Source organism: Acartia tonsa, chromosome 5 (assembly GCF_053477335.1).
Source record: "Acartia tonsa isolate MP-2025a chromosome 5, ASM5347733v1, whole genome shotgun sequence".
In the NCBI taxonomy this organism is placed as follows: Eukaryota; Metazoa; Arthropoda; class Copepoda; order Calanoida; family Acartiidae; genus Acartia; species Acartia tonsa.
In genome coordinates this window covers 42,343,384-42,360,096 of record NC_137264.1, presented here as the reverse complement: position 1 = coordinate 42,360,096, position 16,713 = coordinate 42,343,384, and the positions used below count along the sequence as shown (strand labels likewise).

General features: G+C 32.4%; 2 protein-coding genes across 7 annotated transcripts; both read right to left on the bottom strand.

The window, feature by feature from the left end:
- Positions 1-191: 191 nt before the first annotated feature.
- LOC145319546 (F-box only protein 4-like) lies at positions 192-15,565 on the bottom strand. 6 transcript variants are annotated; one of them, XM_080161740.1, is made up of 17 exons: positions 15,442-15,565; positions 15,203-15,323; positions 14,896-14,969; positions 14,507-14,620; positions 14,116-14,192; positions 13,813-13,877; positions 13,179-13,257; positions 12,833-12,911; positions 12,300-12,402; positions 11,320-11,389; positions 11,028-11,097; positions 10,483-10,542; positions 8,474-8,565; positions 7,896-7,967; positions 7,137-7,189; positions 4,678-4,786; positions 192-1,414 (listed from the first exon to the last, which is right to left on the bottom strand). In XM_080161740.1, exons 1-16 carry the CDS (start codon positions 15,550-15,552, stop codon positions 4,710-4,712), a joined length of 1,317 nt encoding a protein of 438 aa, XP_080017866.1. In that variant the 5' UTR covers positions 15,553-15,565; the 3' UTR covers positions 192-1,414; positions 4,678-4,709. The 6 variants fall into 6 exon arrangements, 5 of the variants coding, with proteins under 5 accessions (XP_080017866.1, XP_080017865.1, XP_080017864.1 ...); XR_013879935.1 differs by lacking the exon at positions 192-1,414 and adding an exon at positions 4,335-4,490 and having other exon boundaries at positions 4,652-4,786; XM_080161739.1 differs by lacking the exon at positions 192-1,414 and adding an exon at positions 4,335-4,490 and having other exon boundaries at positions 4,674-4,786.
- Positions 15,521-16,172, bottom strand: Rpp25 (ribonuclease P protein subunit Rpp25). Its single transcript, XM_080161767.1, has one exon. It carries the CDS (start codon positions 16,170-16,172, stop codon positions 15,618-15,620), a length of 555 nt encoding a protein of 184 aa, XP_080017893.1. The 3' UTR covers positions 15,521-15,617.
- Between the last annotated feature and the right edge of the window lie 541 nt (positions 16,173-16,713).

The following is a 16,713-nucleotide window of genomic DNA, read 5'->3' as shown; positions in this document are numbered from 1 at the left end:
TTCTGAAACTCTACAAGTGTTAATGTTCGTTTGTTTTACAAATTCACAGCTTCGCTTTTAAGGATCTTCGTAGCAGTAAAACCCATTTTAACGTTTTTATTAAAGATGCGGTGTTAAGCCGTGATTCGAACCTATCACCTCTCCGACGATGCGCTACGTTTTGAGTGACGTTTGCGGGTTTTAACTAAACATTTTAGGATGATTACTTTATTTATCTAAATCACAGATGAAATATTAATATTTTCTACAATAGCAATAATAATAATAATAATAATAGAAACAAAATAACAAATAAAAACAATAATATAATTGCAAAAAACAAGGAAGAAAATAAGTTTGATTTTCATAATAGCGCAAAATATGATTGCAAATAATGACTAAACAAGGACGACAACATCCATAAGTAGCGAAGCACAAAACTATTATGAAATAGACAAAAGGACAACGTGAGCTTTAGCGCAGATGATCTGTAATCATAACAAAAAGAGAGAGAGAGAGAGGGAGAAAATGCAAAAATTTAAATAACGAAATCTTTAAAAAATGTTTAAGTCTTTGAAAGTTGTACAAAGAGAAGCAGCTAAAAAGCTGTTTAAAGTAGCCAGACTATCATAGATTTTTAATACCTAGTTATGGTGCATAATGAAGGGATTGTTGACAAGAAGTTTCAGCCGTTTATCATTTGTAGGAGCAGAGAAAATCTGTTGTAAAAAGTAGAAGCGAGTAAAAAGCAGTCCAACCGCTATGGATGTTTAATACTTAATTGTGCTCCATATTGATGAGAATGTTGCCAAGAAGTTTTAGCCTTCTATCATGTACAGGAGCCGAGATAATCAGGTTTAAAAAATAAAGGCAGCTAAAAAGCTGCTTAAAAGAAGTCCGACCGCTACTGACGTTTTATAGTTAATTAAGCTCCTTATTGATGGGAATGTTGATAGACGGACATTTAAAATTATAGAGTAGCTTCGCTACTAAAAAGTTAAAGTACAAAATGTAAGTAAAGTTGCGTAACTTCTCTTTCATTAACTTTTACGTGCTGGGAGAGCTCCCAGGAATCTGAAGGGATAAGACAATGAATGAAAAATTTATGTAAATCCCCAATGATGATAATTTACCCATTTTGTAGATTACAATTAGTGGTTGAAACGTTTAGACACTCAAATTAATGAACTAACCAATCAAAATTCAATTAAAGTCTCCAAAGTTTATAATCCAACGGATAAGAAACGTTTTTATAAAACTTTTGGAACTTGTGTAGTAAACAGCCCAAAGTCCCCTCCCTCCCTGGAGAGCTCCGCATGGGTAGTACTTCGTAAGGATATGGTTAGATCACCCCCCCCCCCCCCCCCGTAAATAGATACATGTTATTTTAAGTTCGGTGGTTCATTAATAGATTTGAGTGAAACTACCAGAAAAACTGATAAAATAAGAACCATCGATCAAACAGTATGAGTGTATACACTAAAACGTGTGATGATGTATTTAACAACTTCATTTTCGTTGATTATTTCAAAAGTTTAATTTAATTCACAAGCTATTTGTTCTAAGTTTGTATTAATTGAATACATTTCAATTGATCAAACTTGAAAGGTTTCAATACCTAGTAAATAAAAGATACACAAATAAAATTAAGAGCGCAGTAAGTTCTTCCGAATTTAAAAAAAAACATGAATTATAAAAAAAAATATATAGAATAATATAATCGCAGCAATCATGAATCAAAGAGTTTACGTTTTAGCAACTTTTTTGCGGTAATCGATAAAAAGAAAGAAAAATGATTGTAATCTTGATTTTGTCAAGAAATTAAATATTTTACAAAAAGAAAATTGGTGGTGTCACACAAACGCTTTACTTAGGTCTAAAACGCATTAATTATAATTTTATGTTTGGTTTGACTGTACATAGTATTAAACTGTTCAGCTCTCTTAATAAATTTTCGGATAGTCCCTTTCGTGGCAACGCCTCTTAAGGGGCCTTGCGTCGTATTTTCAAAGTAGCTTTTGTTGGTTATTTTAGGTTAGTTTAGGTGATTGCCCCGCATGGTTAGGCAATTGGCCCCGCAGGGGCAAGAAATGGGGGAAAAGCTACTGTGAAAATACGAAGAAACACCCCTAAAGAGACGTTGCCACGAAAGGGACTATACCCAAATTTTCTAATCATGAAATATTTAAAGCAAACAACAATACCTAGTACTAATTTCAATGAATCTAACTACGCATTTTTTTTGTAAAGAAGGTGTATCAACTATTTTTTTTATAGCTAGCCGGTTCTTTTAGTAAGTAGTAGATGTAAAATTTTTCATAGAATTCAGATATGCAATCGGTTTTTTTGTAGACCTCTTATTTTTTAAGTAATTTAAGTTTTAAAAAAAAAAAATTAAGTCGATTTTAAGGTACTAAAATGCAACAAAAAAAAGAAAGAAAATGGTCATTATGAACAAAAATAGTAAGATCTTTAATTTGACACCTTACTTTTTCAATTCTGTCAGGTAATTATTGAAAAAATCGATTTTTTTAAACCCACGAGAATAAAAACTTTGAACTTAATTTTATTATTTCACAAATAAAAAAATATGGGTTCATATATACCATTAGAATCAGAAAAATATTACGAATCCATTGTAAGCAAAATTGAAAAAAAAAGTTTACAATATAGTATATAAACTACAATAAAAGGAATTATATGAAAATATCATATTATGTTGTACAGGCAACGTCTTAATTCTTCAATTGAGTATAAAAATGGGAAGGGGGTAAAGAGGGGGTAAAGAGGGGGTAAAAAAGGAGAGACAATAGTGTTGTCTGAACAAAAAAAATAATTGGCCATTTCTGTAATTTTTTAATTTTTTAATTTTTTTCAATTTTGCTTACAATGGATTCGTAATATTTTTCTGATTCTAATGGTATATATGAACCCATGTTTTTTATATCTGTTTGAGAAAATATTTAGGTCTAAAGTTTTTATTATACCGAGGTTAAAAAAATAGATTTTTTCAATAATTACTCAACAAAATTTTAAAAGTAAGGTGTCAAATTAAAGATCTTACTATTTTTGTTCTTACTGACCATTTTCTTCTTTTATTTTGTTGCGTTTTAGTACCTTAAAACCGACTTAATTATTTTTTTTAAAAACTTAAATTACTTAAAAAATAAGAGGTCTACAAAAAAACCGATTGCATATTTGAATTCTATGAAAAATTTTACATCTACTACTTACTAAAAGAACCGGCTAGCTATAAAAAAAAAAGTTGATACAACTTCTTTAAAACTCTTTTGTCTTGCTTGCTAATTAAAAGTGAAATGCGAAAAAAGTGTTTTCATAATATAAAAGAGATCAAACAAAAGAATCATTAAAAGAAATTTTTCAAAACAAAAGCAAAAAAAAATAGAAAAAATCTTAAAAATATTTAAATTTTTGGATCATGGAAAGAAAACGCTGTAGCGGTTTTTGTCATATTTTCACAGTAGTTTTTGGTAGGTTATTTTAGGTTGGGTTAGGCAAATTTTAATCATTGTCCCGCAGGGTTAGAACCTCCGCTACTTCATTTTCTCTCCATCATCTAAATTTTTTAATTTCAAATATCTAAGTAGGTATACTATACAGACAAAGATTTAAATAAAATTCGTCTTAATGTTGATGTTATTAACAGGTAATGATAGGTAGGTATTTTGATTTTTTAAAATAATTTCTGTACTGTATGATACACAAATCTTGTATGGTTATTGTAGAGTTGGCAATCAGAATTCGGAATCCGTCCAATTTTTGGACAATTTTGGAATACAGAATCCGAATCCGGAATCCGTTGTTTTAATAGCGGATTCGGATTCTTAATTGTTAGGCCAAAATTAGCGTCTTTAGTTTTTTTGGTCCGAATATTTCACAGTAGCCTTTCATTCTTATTTTGGATTAGGTTAAGTTGAGTAAGGGTTAGAAAATTGCCGCTGTAGGGTCTAGAAATAGGAGAAAAGCTACTGTGAAAATATAAAAAAAAAACGCAGCTTTAGATTCTTCCCGGTACCCGGTAAAACTTAATCCCTTAAATTATTTTAAAAAGGCCTTTTAAAATATTGCTAGAATCCGGAGTCAAAAAAAAAAGAATCCGGAATCCACGGATTAATCCGGTTTTTTGCGGATTTTTGTAAGAATCCAAATCCGGTCTAAAAATTGGACGGACTGTTAACCCTAGGTTGTTGTGTTTCCTAGGTTTTAAAAAATGGATTCAAAATATGTAGAACAATTGAATTGATTGCATTGCATTGTTGGAAAAGGATTGCAATAGTTAATTTTATTGCATCGTTTTAAAGACAGCTTTCCGCGGATAGCCCGGGCTAACAAAATTTTATTCGTAGAAATATAGTCCAGAATTTGTTAGGTATAATCTAGCGGATATTAATCGGTTTTGATGTCAGGCTGGGAAAAAATTAACACTATTCTTATGACTTTCAACCTGAATAATAAAAGAAAAATACTGATAAAGGGGGAGGAAGGTTGTTCTAAAATTCCGTAAAAGTATGAGTTTTAAGGCTTAAAAACAGTAGTAGAAAATATTCACTATATATGTGTGTTCCTTATTGAAAAGAACTAGACAAAAAAAAATTTAAATTAACAAAGTTTTTTTCGTTCTACTACTGTTTTTAAGCCTTAAAACTCACACCTTTACGGAATTTTAGCATAACCTACCTCCCCCTTTGGTGGCTGGTGCACTGTGACGGTCAGTTTTGTCCTTGTATGTGATGATAGTTCCAATCTTTTCTTTTCTTCCTCAGGTGATGCAGAATCCAGTCAAAGCCTAAAACATACACAATCAGGGGTCTAAAGGGATAGGACAATGACCGATAAATAAATGTACATCGTTAACGATGATACACAAATAAACACATCCACTGTAAATTTGCTTGATGTGTAAATGGCAGTCCCCCAACCCTTTCTGTAGATAAAATTCAGTGGTTGAAACGTTTGAAATCTCAAGTTAATGAACCAACCAATCAAAATTCACTAGGTCCCCAAAGTTGTTAAGCCAATGAATGAGAAAGTCATTAAAAAACTTTGGGGACTAGTGTAATAAACAGCTCAGTGTCCTCTCTCTCCCTCTGATGTTCATAAGTAGAACAGTAATAACTAACTACCAATTTCTTATCAGATGTAAATTAAAATATTAAGGTTTCAAAGTATTACCATTATTATTAGCATAGCCTAAAAGCGAGGACACTTTTTGAAACTAAAAATAAACGTCAAAGGAACTCAACTAAATAAAGAGTTACAGCTCTGAGATTTGGCATGGTTGTTGCTATAAAGAGGAGCAATATGGAACTGTGAAGAAACGGCGGCGGAACCGCCGCTCTCGCCGAAAACCACCGTTTCTTAAATTTGCAATTGACAATTTTTCTTTAATATTGACATGTTTGAAATAAAAAGTGTCTAGTGAAAATATAAGAGAAAGGGGGGGGGGGGAATGTGGTGACTCGTGCCACGACATACCAGCAATTTTATTTTGGGTGCTACTCCCTTAGTTTTAGAGATAATTGGATGAAATCTTTTGGGCTGGGTCAGTAATTACCCCAACTATTGGTATCTTTCAAAAAAAATTTTTTTGCATTTCTCGCCGAATTAGGCAATTTGGAATCATTTGAGACCATGTTATTTTTTTTCAAATTCTCGTATATCAAGGTATATCTTAAATACAGTACTTCTCCTGTGATTTTGAAGATATTGAAACAAAATCTTTTTAGGTTGGTAAGTAAAAAATATTTGAATTAAGAAAACGGCGGCGGGACCGCCGCTCCCGCCGTCCGCCGCCGTTTTCCGCCGCCAACAAAAAAATTTTATTTGCATTTCTCGCCGAATTAGGCAATTTGGAGTCATTTGAGACCGTTATTTTTTTCAAAAAGGGGGGGGGGGAAATGTGGTGACTCGTCACACGACATACCAGCAATTTTATTTTGGGTGCTACTCCCTTAGTTTTAGAGATAATTGGATGAAATCTTTTGGGCTGGGTCACTAATTACCCCAACTATTGGTATCTTTAAAAAAACGGCGGCGAGACCACCGCTACCGCCGCCCGCCGCCGTTTTCCGCCGCCACCAAAAAAAAATTTTTTATTGCATTTCTCGCCGAATTAGGCAATTTGGAATCATTTGAGACCATGTTTTTTTTTTCAAAAATTTTTCCCCTTACAAGCAACCCTGCGGGGGGAAAAATTTTTGAAAAAAATAACATGGTCTCAAATGATTCCAAATTGCCTAATTCGGCGAGAAATGCAAAAAAAAATTTTTTGTTGGCGGCGGAAAACGGCGGCGGACGGCGGGAGCGGCGGTCCCGCCGCCGTTTTCTTAATTCAAATATTTTTTACTTACCAACCTAAAAAGATTTTGTTTCAATATCTTCAAAATCACTGGAGAAATACTGTATTTTGGCAGAAATGCCAAAAAAAAATTTTTTTGGTGGCGGCGGAAAACGGCGGCAGGCGGCGGGAGCGGCGGTCCTGCCGCCGTTTTTTTTGAAAGATACCAACAGTTGGGGTAATTACTGACCCAGCCCAAAAGATTTCATCCAATTATCTCTAAAACTAAGGGAGTAGCACCCAAAATAAAATTGCTGGTATGTCGTGGCACGAGTCACCACATTTCCCCCCCCCCCTTTTATAGAAAAAAAGTTTATCTCAGATGATTGAAAATTGTCCAATTTAGCGAGAAAAGGCCAAAAAAAATTTTTGCGGGAAATCGCGGTTATCGGCGGGAGAGACGGTTCCGCCGCCGTTTCTTCACAGTTCCATATTGCACCTCTTTAAAAAGAAACTGTCATGCCAAATCTTAGAGCTGTAACTTTTTATTTAGTTGAGTTCCTGTGACTTTTAGTTTTGGTTTCAAGAAGTGTCACTTCCGCCTCCCCCCTTTAAAGAAATATCAAGAGGACAGCACAATAAGATTACAAAATAACTTTTCGAGTGAAAAAAAGGCTTTGAAAGTTTTACCAAAAAGTTTAAAATACTGCTTTAAGTAGCTTGGATGGATAAAGGGTTGTAGATTAATCTCAAGCTCACGAACCCTTCATTGTTAAGACATACCTATTCGAGAAATATCTATACAAGTTGTTGGTTGACAGACAAATATTCTAAAAATCATGAAAAAAGTTTGCCTAACCTTTTTCAGCCCCTCTCATGTTCTCAACCTCTACCTGCCAGACTCCCCAGGCACTAAAAATAAATAATGATTAATATGTAAGTGGTGCTCTCTCTCAAAGTGACTATCCAGCAATGGTGAACTTCCATGTGGGGCTACCCAGTACCAAATATAAGGGGGGGAGGGGTAATGCAACCATCTCGTAATCAGTGAGCAAATGGCACTTAGAATTTAAATTTCGATCTGAAATTTTGGCATGAGTAATCCTTGGTAGGTCTATTTTCCCTAAATCGAACAAAAAGTTGAAAAAGTAAGTTTTTTTTGACTATTTTTATAGTAAATCTGCCAAAAATTATGTAGGAATCAACTTTTTGAAACATATTTTTGCTTTAAATAATGTGAAATGATACAAAAAAAACTTTTTGATTTCTAGAAACAGCAACTAGCGGCTAGAACCGTTTGAAAACGTTTTGGAGCAGCAAAGAGTAATATGTGAAGATGGTTTCGTGATGATTTGCCTTGAAAATAGTTTTTAAAAATGGCTAAACGGCCATTTGCTCACTGATTACGAGATGATTGCAGTAACCCCCCCCCCCCCTTTAATTATACTAAAGTAATAAACAAACAAACGGAAAGCTACCCCTTCCCCCCTTCCTCGCCGTTTGTTTCAATTTGTTTCAAAGTAAGGTAGAAAGAATGGCTGGTGCCCCAAAAATAAATTAAAGTAAACGGTAAGGCGTATGAAAATAATTTGCGCCAAACCAAAATTAACACGCTTACCTTGCATATTCGTTGAGTTTGAGTCCCGTAATAATATCTTTGACAGGAATTCTCTCTTGCAAAATCTTATCCCTGTTTTAAAAAAGATTCAAAAATTCAATTATTTATTATTTAAAGGTTTCTACTTTAGGGGGCTATATCCAAATATCCTTAATGAGAGGATTTTTTTTGTAAAAAATGTAATCAGTTACTGGCATTCTTACTTTGTGCCAAAAATAAGCTTATAATTTTGCTTTTAGCTGGTGTAATTTAACATTTAAATTTCTACTTTGTATGTATGTACATGATTAATAGGTACCTCTTGAGCCAATTTATAACAGTATAAGAACTTAGCAGTTTCCAAGGCACTAACATCTCCCATTATGGCAGACAAACACCCTTTGATTGTACAACCTTTGTCTGGAAGTCCTCACAGTGCATGGTAATGAGCTGCCCCTGTTTAGGGACATAACAGCATAAGGTACAACAATTATCTCTATAGTTATGACGCAGTTTGGCCCGAGATTCGAACCAACCATCTGCCAAACGACGAACAGATGCACTAAGTGTTGTTGTAATAAAGTTTTGTTTATAAATACCTATTTCTACTCAGTGTGTGATCTTGATGTGTTTGTTCTTGTGTACATGCCAGCACAACCAGTGGTAGAGAGATCTTAAACGTCTCTAGTCCCTGAAATAATAAAAAAATACTAGTAACAGGATATTTACCCAGAACCACTTCATTATGCAATCTACATTTTCCTGGATATTTTGTCTACGGTAGTCCATAAGTGTACAGCTTTACAGTACATTGTTTCTAATTGTTAAAGCAACACGTATTATAAAAGAAAAAGATTCTTTTTAAAGTAAAATGCTTATATTTCAATCAAAATCTATATTTTTGTATTTTTTACCGATCCACTTCATTATGCAAATCAAAAGAAAATCAATTCGAAAACGTTTGTTTTGTCCTTTTCTCCACTTTTAAAAATTAATTCTGATAAAATAACATTTTTTTAAGAAATTTATGCATTAATTATAATGAAAAACAGTTTAAGGTAGATTTTAATGATTTTTCTAAATAAGAAATAATTGAAAAAAATAAATTCTATCCCTATCACTTTAGAAAACAGCTGCCGACCCCCAATCTTATGGATGAAGCTAAATACATGTTAAAAATAAAAATTAGCCTGAAAAGTATACAAAAATGATTTTTGATGTGTTAAAAAATCCATTTTAAAATCTTGATTTTGAGGATGATGGCCTTTGAGATGCTCTTACTGGTGGTGATGGTGAGCTAAATGTTATCAAAGTGCACGCCCTTGAAGAAAACTTATATATTGAACTATGGTCCAATTTTTGTAGTCATAGCAGCCTCCAGCCAAGCAATATTAAAAAAGAAAAAAATTGCAATTTTAATTACTAAAATTCATAAAGTAAATAATGTAGTTTTTAGATAATGGTTATATTTCATGTCGAGAGGCTCCACTGGAGGCTGCTATGACTACAAAAAATGGTACATAGGTTAATAGACAAGTTGTTGTAATGGCCATGTACTTAGATAACATTTAGCTCACCTTCACCACCAGTAAGAGCATCTTAAAGGCCATCATCCTCAAAATCAAGATTTTAAAATGGATTTTTTTAACACATCAAAAAACATTTTTGTATACTTTTCAGGGTGATTTTTTTCTTTAACATGTATTTAGCTTCATCCATAAGACTGGGGGTCAGCAGCTGTCCTCTAAAGTGATAGGGATAGAATTTCTTTTTTCAATTATTTCTTATTTAGAAAAATCATTAAAATCTACCTTAAACTGTTTTTCATTATAATTAATGCATAAATCCCCTAAAAGATTGTTATTTTATCAGAATCATTTTTTAAGAGTGGAGAAAAGTGCAAAACAAACGTTTTCCCATTGATTTTCTATTGATTTGCATAATGAAGTGGATCGGTAAAAAATACAAAAATATAGATTTTGATTGAAATATAAGCATTTTACTTTAAAAAGAATCTTTTTCTTTTATCATACGTGTTGCTTTAACAAATAGAAACAATGTACTGTAAAGCTGTACACTTATGGACTACCGTAGACAAAATATCCAGGAAAATGTAGATTGCATAATGAAGTGGTTCTGGGTTTATATGTGTGTCTGTCTGTGGGTCAATGTGTGGGTTGTGAAGGATCTCGTTAACCACTCAACCGATATGGTTCTCCTTTGAGTAAATTCCGTTTGGAAGTGCATGAGGGTCTATCAATGAATATAGATTCGTAGAAAATACGGGGATATAATGACAGGGGAAAAATGGTCGTTAATTTAGGTTGCTATTTCCCTCATCAATTATTGGTCAATTCGTTTATCCAGCAGGAGGGGAGGGTATGGGTAAAGGGGGGATGTGGGAGATCACTATTATAGCTTGCTACAGTAATCACTTTATTACAATACATGGTAATTTGGTGTAATATCCAAGTAATAATAAATCCATTGGTCTATTCGGTGCTGCATTATTCATTAGGGGTCACATCCTACGGTTTTATTTCAACCCCATACATGGGATAACACTATAATCAAGACAACAATAATAAGAATTTGTTTTAATTGTTACCCGTAATAAGATATCCAGTTCCTTTCTCATTATAGCTAAACTCTCCATGTAATTTTCTTCCTGGAAATAGATTTCTATGATTTAGAATGTTAAAATAAAATCTCTCTAAAGTTATGAAATAAAGTCATTCATATAAAAAAACTAAAATTATTTTTCATTTCACTTTTAACCTATTGTGGAAGTACTTTAATTCTTGAAAACAAAAAAAAATATTTTGAGGGATTTAGAACTTTAGGTAGGTATTCATAGGACTAATGAAATATAACGTAAAACTTGCCCAGAACAAATACAAAGCTTCAATAAAAATTGTGAAATAATCATTTTTTGGATACCAAGCAAAAAATTATCACAAAAAAGACGTAAAACTTGTTATTATAGCATATTACTAAAGTGTGCGCCTTTAGCATCTAGGGACTCTGTATTCGAAGGGGCAGAAAAATCTTTTACAAATTTGCCATCCAATGACAAAATTAAGAAACCAATCCGTTCATCGGTTTGCGAGATCCTTTGCTACAAACAAAAAATGATTTAAGAAAAACTGAAACCTGTGATATGGTTGCATCTATAGCAAAGACTAGAGCATGTAGTGTGGGTAATAACTTGATTATTTCTGGTCTGAAATATTTGTAACATATTATATCTTAATGTTATTGTAACTGAAGAGTAGTATTACGAAACACAGTGTATTATTATAACTTTTATCTACTTAGATATCTTATGTCAAGCTTGAAATAGATAGGACAATTCTATCATGCCTAAATTATCGATGAGAGCTATATAACACGTTAGGACCGACCCTAATTATAGAAGAGCTTCGCTTTTAAAATTTAGATTTACCTTAAAGAAATGTTACCGCTCTGATCTTGAATGACAGTTATGTTATTTCTTGGATTTAACCGAGCTTCACCTTAAACATTGAAATTCAGAGAAAATTCAAATTATATAAGCGAAGAATTGTGAATTCATTTATATTTTAAACACTGGTGGCTTAAGCCCTAACCTCTAGTTATCTTTTTTAAAAAGCCAAATTATAAACATTATTTTTTCTGTTTTGGGAGGGGAATTATTGTTAACTATACATATTTTAAATGGGGAAGAGAGGGGGGGTGCGCTACCCCTCCCCTATGAAACAGATTCAACTAAGATTCGTTAAACTTTTGTTACGTAAAACGTTTATTTAAAGATTTGATGAAATTAGCTATGTAAAACTAGAAACAGCTAAGGTAACATTAAGTCATAAATTGTGTGTAAATGGCCATTTTTTGCCAGAATGTGTTTTCTTATGTATTTTGGACTTCAGAAAAGTGTTTGGTGCCTAGCATCTTTACGTAATATAAGAAGTATGAAAAAGATGACATGATATAACGTAAAATAATCCTGCAATTCGATTTCAAGTTATATTTGAAAGAAAAAAGATTGATATCTAAAGCAAATTAAAAAGCTTTAAATAGTGACAGTAACTTTTTCAAATTCATTTTAACTTATCTTTTAGTGCAATAAAATATATGAAGATTACAATTATATAATAATAGTTATTTCTTTCATCGTATTAAAAACCCCTTTCCGCGGATATAGAATGTACTATTATAAGATTAAAACCAGTTTTTTAGCCGAGGTGCCGGATGCACGGGCTAAAAAAAACTGGTTTTAATCTAATGATTGTACATTTTTATATTCGTAGAAAGCTGGATATAATACGATGCTAGACATAGTTTTTTCGTATGGATGAGAACCGGTTCCTGTCCACCGAATTCGAATGAATACGAGAAAATAATATAAATATAAGTGTCCAGTGTTTATTCTTATTAAATAATTACCTTTATTAAGTAACCGTTGGTTTTGTCTGTTTGTGTACAGACACATGAGATCAAAATTGTACATATGTTTGTAGTTTATCCGTACTCCACTTCCTACGCCTCCCTGCAAATATACTAAGGTGGATTCTTTAAAAAAATTAGGCTCGCTACTCGCTGATGAGGCAAAATTGTTATTGTAAAATAAATCCTCCAAAATCATATTAAAAATCTACAAAAATTAAACAAACTTTTATGTTAATAACCCTTTAATGATTTTATTTCATTTTTGTCCATTTTTTTTTCTTTTTTATTTTAAATCTAAAATACAAAAAATAGGTTTGATCAAACCTCTTGGGGCAAAGCCCCTAGAGGCTAGGGGCGAAGCCGCTAGTATCATCACAAAGTACAATGTTATATTGTTATAAAGCATTTCTATAATCAAGTTAAAAAAAGTAAGTATGTCCTTAAGCAGTAAGTATGTTGTCATTCTTGTTAGTATACACATGACTATAAAACCAAAAATTAAAATTCCTTATATCATAGCCATTTTTTACCTGAAGTCCTCGGATAAACTCTATGGCATCAAAAGTGCTGCTTCGCGCGTTCACAATTTTTTGGACTAGGTCGTGTGTTCTGAAGAAAATAAACAATTATTTTTTTAAAACCCTAACAAGCTCTAAGAGCAAAAAAACTGTAGATCAGTAAAAACATAGATAATCTTATGATATTTTCCATAAAATTGTAGAAAATCTTGTGATATTTCCAGTAAATGTAATATTACAACGATTATTAGTCTAATTCTTTCAAAAAATCGAACCGCTTCTTATCAATTGTCGTAAGGAGTGTGTGTCAGTGAGAGAATGCGTAGTGACTGTAGTTAACAATAATAATGTAAATTACCTATCAGATTCAATACCAGGACCAAATAGGACTAATCTGGCTGAACATTGTTCCTCTTGCGGTAGAGACACATAAAAAGCTAAAAATAAATTTATATGTAATTAAGCACCAGCACTGTCTAGGTAATTTATCAAAGGGGTAGTTGCACTAAATGTATTTAATTGTATTTAGTGTACTACATATTTTTTCTTGTTCATTGGTTTAAACTACATTTATAGAGCATAGGTATATTTGAAAGAGTTTCAACTTTCTACCTCGTAGTTTTAAAAATATCAAGACTTAAATATCATTTTCTTATGATTTATGCACCTTATATGTCTGTTTTATTTTCACAAAAACAGCATGTCAACTTTTTAGTAGTTCCTAATTGTTTAATATTTATTGTAATACAATATTACATAGGAATGTTAGACTTATTTTTAACTTATGCTTGCAATCATATTTCTGAAATTCACTTTATGCAACTATCCCTGCTAAAGTTCTATGTAAAGTGTAAAAAAAAATTTTAACACCAAAAAATAGGTGGCAACAAGAAAAGTACAAGATAAAGGAATTATTAGACAAAATTTTGTTGGTATTTATGAAAATTATTGTTGTTTTTTAATTTAAAATTATTTATAATAAAAATGTGTACCTAATAATCTAGGAATCATGTCTTTAACACTGTTTGTCTCAAGCATCGTTCGGAATGGGTCTTTTCTAAAAAAAAAACAGAAATATAGTTTTGTTAATATATCTTATACAAAAATAGCCGGGTGTTTGTAAAAGTTCAAGCAATTTGGCTAATTTTCCCAAACGGAGGCGTGCAAGAGATGGAAGGACTAGGTAAGTGTCTTAATTATGAATTTAAACAGGCAATGGCCTCTTAGGACTAAATCATTTAGAAAATGTTATACACATGAAAATTCGTAATTTTATATAAGTAGGTATAAAGTACCTTTTCTTTTTTGCACTTTTGTCTCTTGTCAATCTTCTAAATTCTGCGGAGTAAATTATAAAAAGTTCTCGATTTCCCTAAAACATAGATCGTGTTGACATTTTGTTCTGGACATAATTTGATTTAAATTACAATTAATTTCAATCTATTTCCCACAGCAAACCACTAGGTATCATTGCAGGATATTTATACTACACATGGGTAAGATTTATCAAAGTTCGTTTGTTTATTCTTTTCATTCTCCCTTTTAAGCCTTAAAAAGTTTACATTTGTAAAGGTTTTCAAGACTGAAAGCACTAAAACTTTATCTTAAGGAATTCTATATATTATTCTACGTTCTAAATAATGTAGAATATCAAAGGAACCTAAAAAATTAAAGGCTAAAACTTACTAATAAGTGGGGATCACACAGGATGCCATTAATGTTGAGTCTAGTGCTTTCTGGCCATGCGGTTTCCACTTCAGAACCATCCGCAACGTAAAGTATCTTCCACTCTTTACGGATCTAAAAAATTTTACAACTTGATTATTTTTTCTAAGAAAAGCTTTTAATATTTAGGGTGTGTCCATACGTCAAAGACTTTGATAAAATTATGCACGTAAAAATTGCGATTAAAAAGAGGATTTCTGTCACAAGTAAGAATAGTCTGGAAAGCAGCGTAGCAATCCTATCACAGTTACCACAAATACTGTACGTCCAAGTCCATCTATAAGAAGTTGGTTTAATTTTTTCTTCTATATATAATCTATATTCTATCATAATAAAGCCTTGGTTCTTGCCTGAAATGCCCAGAATTTTTCGTTGTGAGTAAGAAAATAAGCATATCTGCAATTGGCGCCAAACTGACAAATATCTAGAAATAAAATTATTGTTAACAGATACATACATTGAGAATTAATTAATGATATTGAGTTTGTTTGAATTAAATTTGCATTATGGACTTGTGTTTTAATCAAATCAATATTTAATCAGAAACTCTTCGAGCTTCCCAATTAAGATTTAAATAGGTACTCCAGTAGTTGTTATATATTCTATAGTTTTTATAATATTAAACAAATATAATTTTGTGCGAAACTAAATATTTACCCTGAAGAGATAAATAAGAAACGATGTGATGAAAAATTTCTTCTGGTAGGTCAAAGATTCCAGGTTTCAACTGATCCTCTTGTGTGGGAGGCCCAGGACCTGCCCCTGTTCCGTCAGAATCCTAAAGAAAAATTTAAAAACTTTATTTGTATTCCCCAGTTCTGTTATTTTTTCAAATTAGAATGTGATACATAGTTTTAGTATAAATCAATTTGGATTAAAACTGGTAATTTTCTCACCTTCCGTTTTTTAAAACTCCCCGCCATCTGTCTCCTAAACCGAGATTTCTTGTCAAACTTAATTTTGTTTGGTGGATTATCTGAAACAATAAAGATATAGGTTGTAATCATTATCAGGATTCCAAATAAAAAACATAAGAAATCTATAACAAAATATCACATAAAATTTGCATAAATCATTGATTCTGTTGATTTGGTTTTGCGGCGTTTTCCTTCGCACTGCCTCTAGGTTTCTGCCGTTCACTATTAGCCCTTGGGCGATTGTCTCGCCGTCTTCCATCACCACCTCTTTGGTTTCGCCTTTCCTTGTTGTTATTGTTACTGGGTAGTACGTCTGACTCTGTGGTGTCAATTTGATTAGTAGACAACAAAATATGCCGTGTTGGTATATGTCTTGTAGCAACCAATGAATCTAATCCTTCTTGATTGGGCTCCCAATATTCATGGATCTGTCGCACTCCGCTTTTGTAAATTTCGTACATTTTATTATTCCGCATTTCTCTCTTAACAGAGCTAGCCAATTCTGATACTTTTGACGTTGAAAAGCCAGAACCTGCAATTGCTAAACACTGATCAGATTTTAGAGATTGAATTGCAGGGCTGACAAGTTTTGCCACTTTGCTTTGATCGCTGAGTAGAATCCATCCATATTCTGGTGGTAGTGCTCGGATTGGAATATTAGCTGCGGTTAGTCCCTCTTCTTCCACTCTTCCTTTTTCATATCTGTCCATTTTTATTTTTATGATAAATACATCTGAAAGTAAAATGAAATTAGAAACAAATAGGTATATTTTTTAATAAAAGATATTTTACGTTTTTAAAAGCTCAAAATAAGTAGTTTTAAATTAAGAGTTTTTTTTAAAGATTAATGTGCTTTAAACCGTGGCTGATTATGCCATAATATTTATATACTAGCGGCTACGCCCCTAGAAGCCTTTAGGGGCACTCAAGTTAGGAGAGGGGAAAGTCGACCTCATCCCATATTAAATTTGAGTTTCAAAATAATAAAAAAATATTTTTTTTGGGGGAGGGGGGTTGAGACAACCTTCCAAAAAATTATATAGTTTAAAACCTTCCCAAGACCTATAAGAAGCTTCACTGTAAAGAAGAACAATATCGGTTCAGCGGTTAGCGAGATCCTTCGGGACAGACAAAAAACGCATACTGCGCGCTTAATATAATAGGATGATTCAAATATTTCATGGTATACAGAGTGAGTCAAATAAAACTGAGTTTTCCGATTTTCAGAAACAACCAGAAGGAGTACAGAAA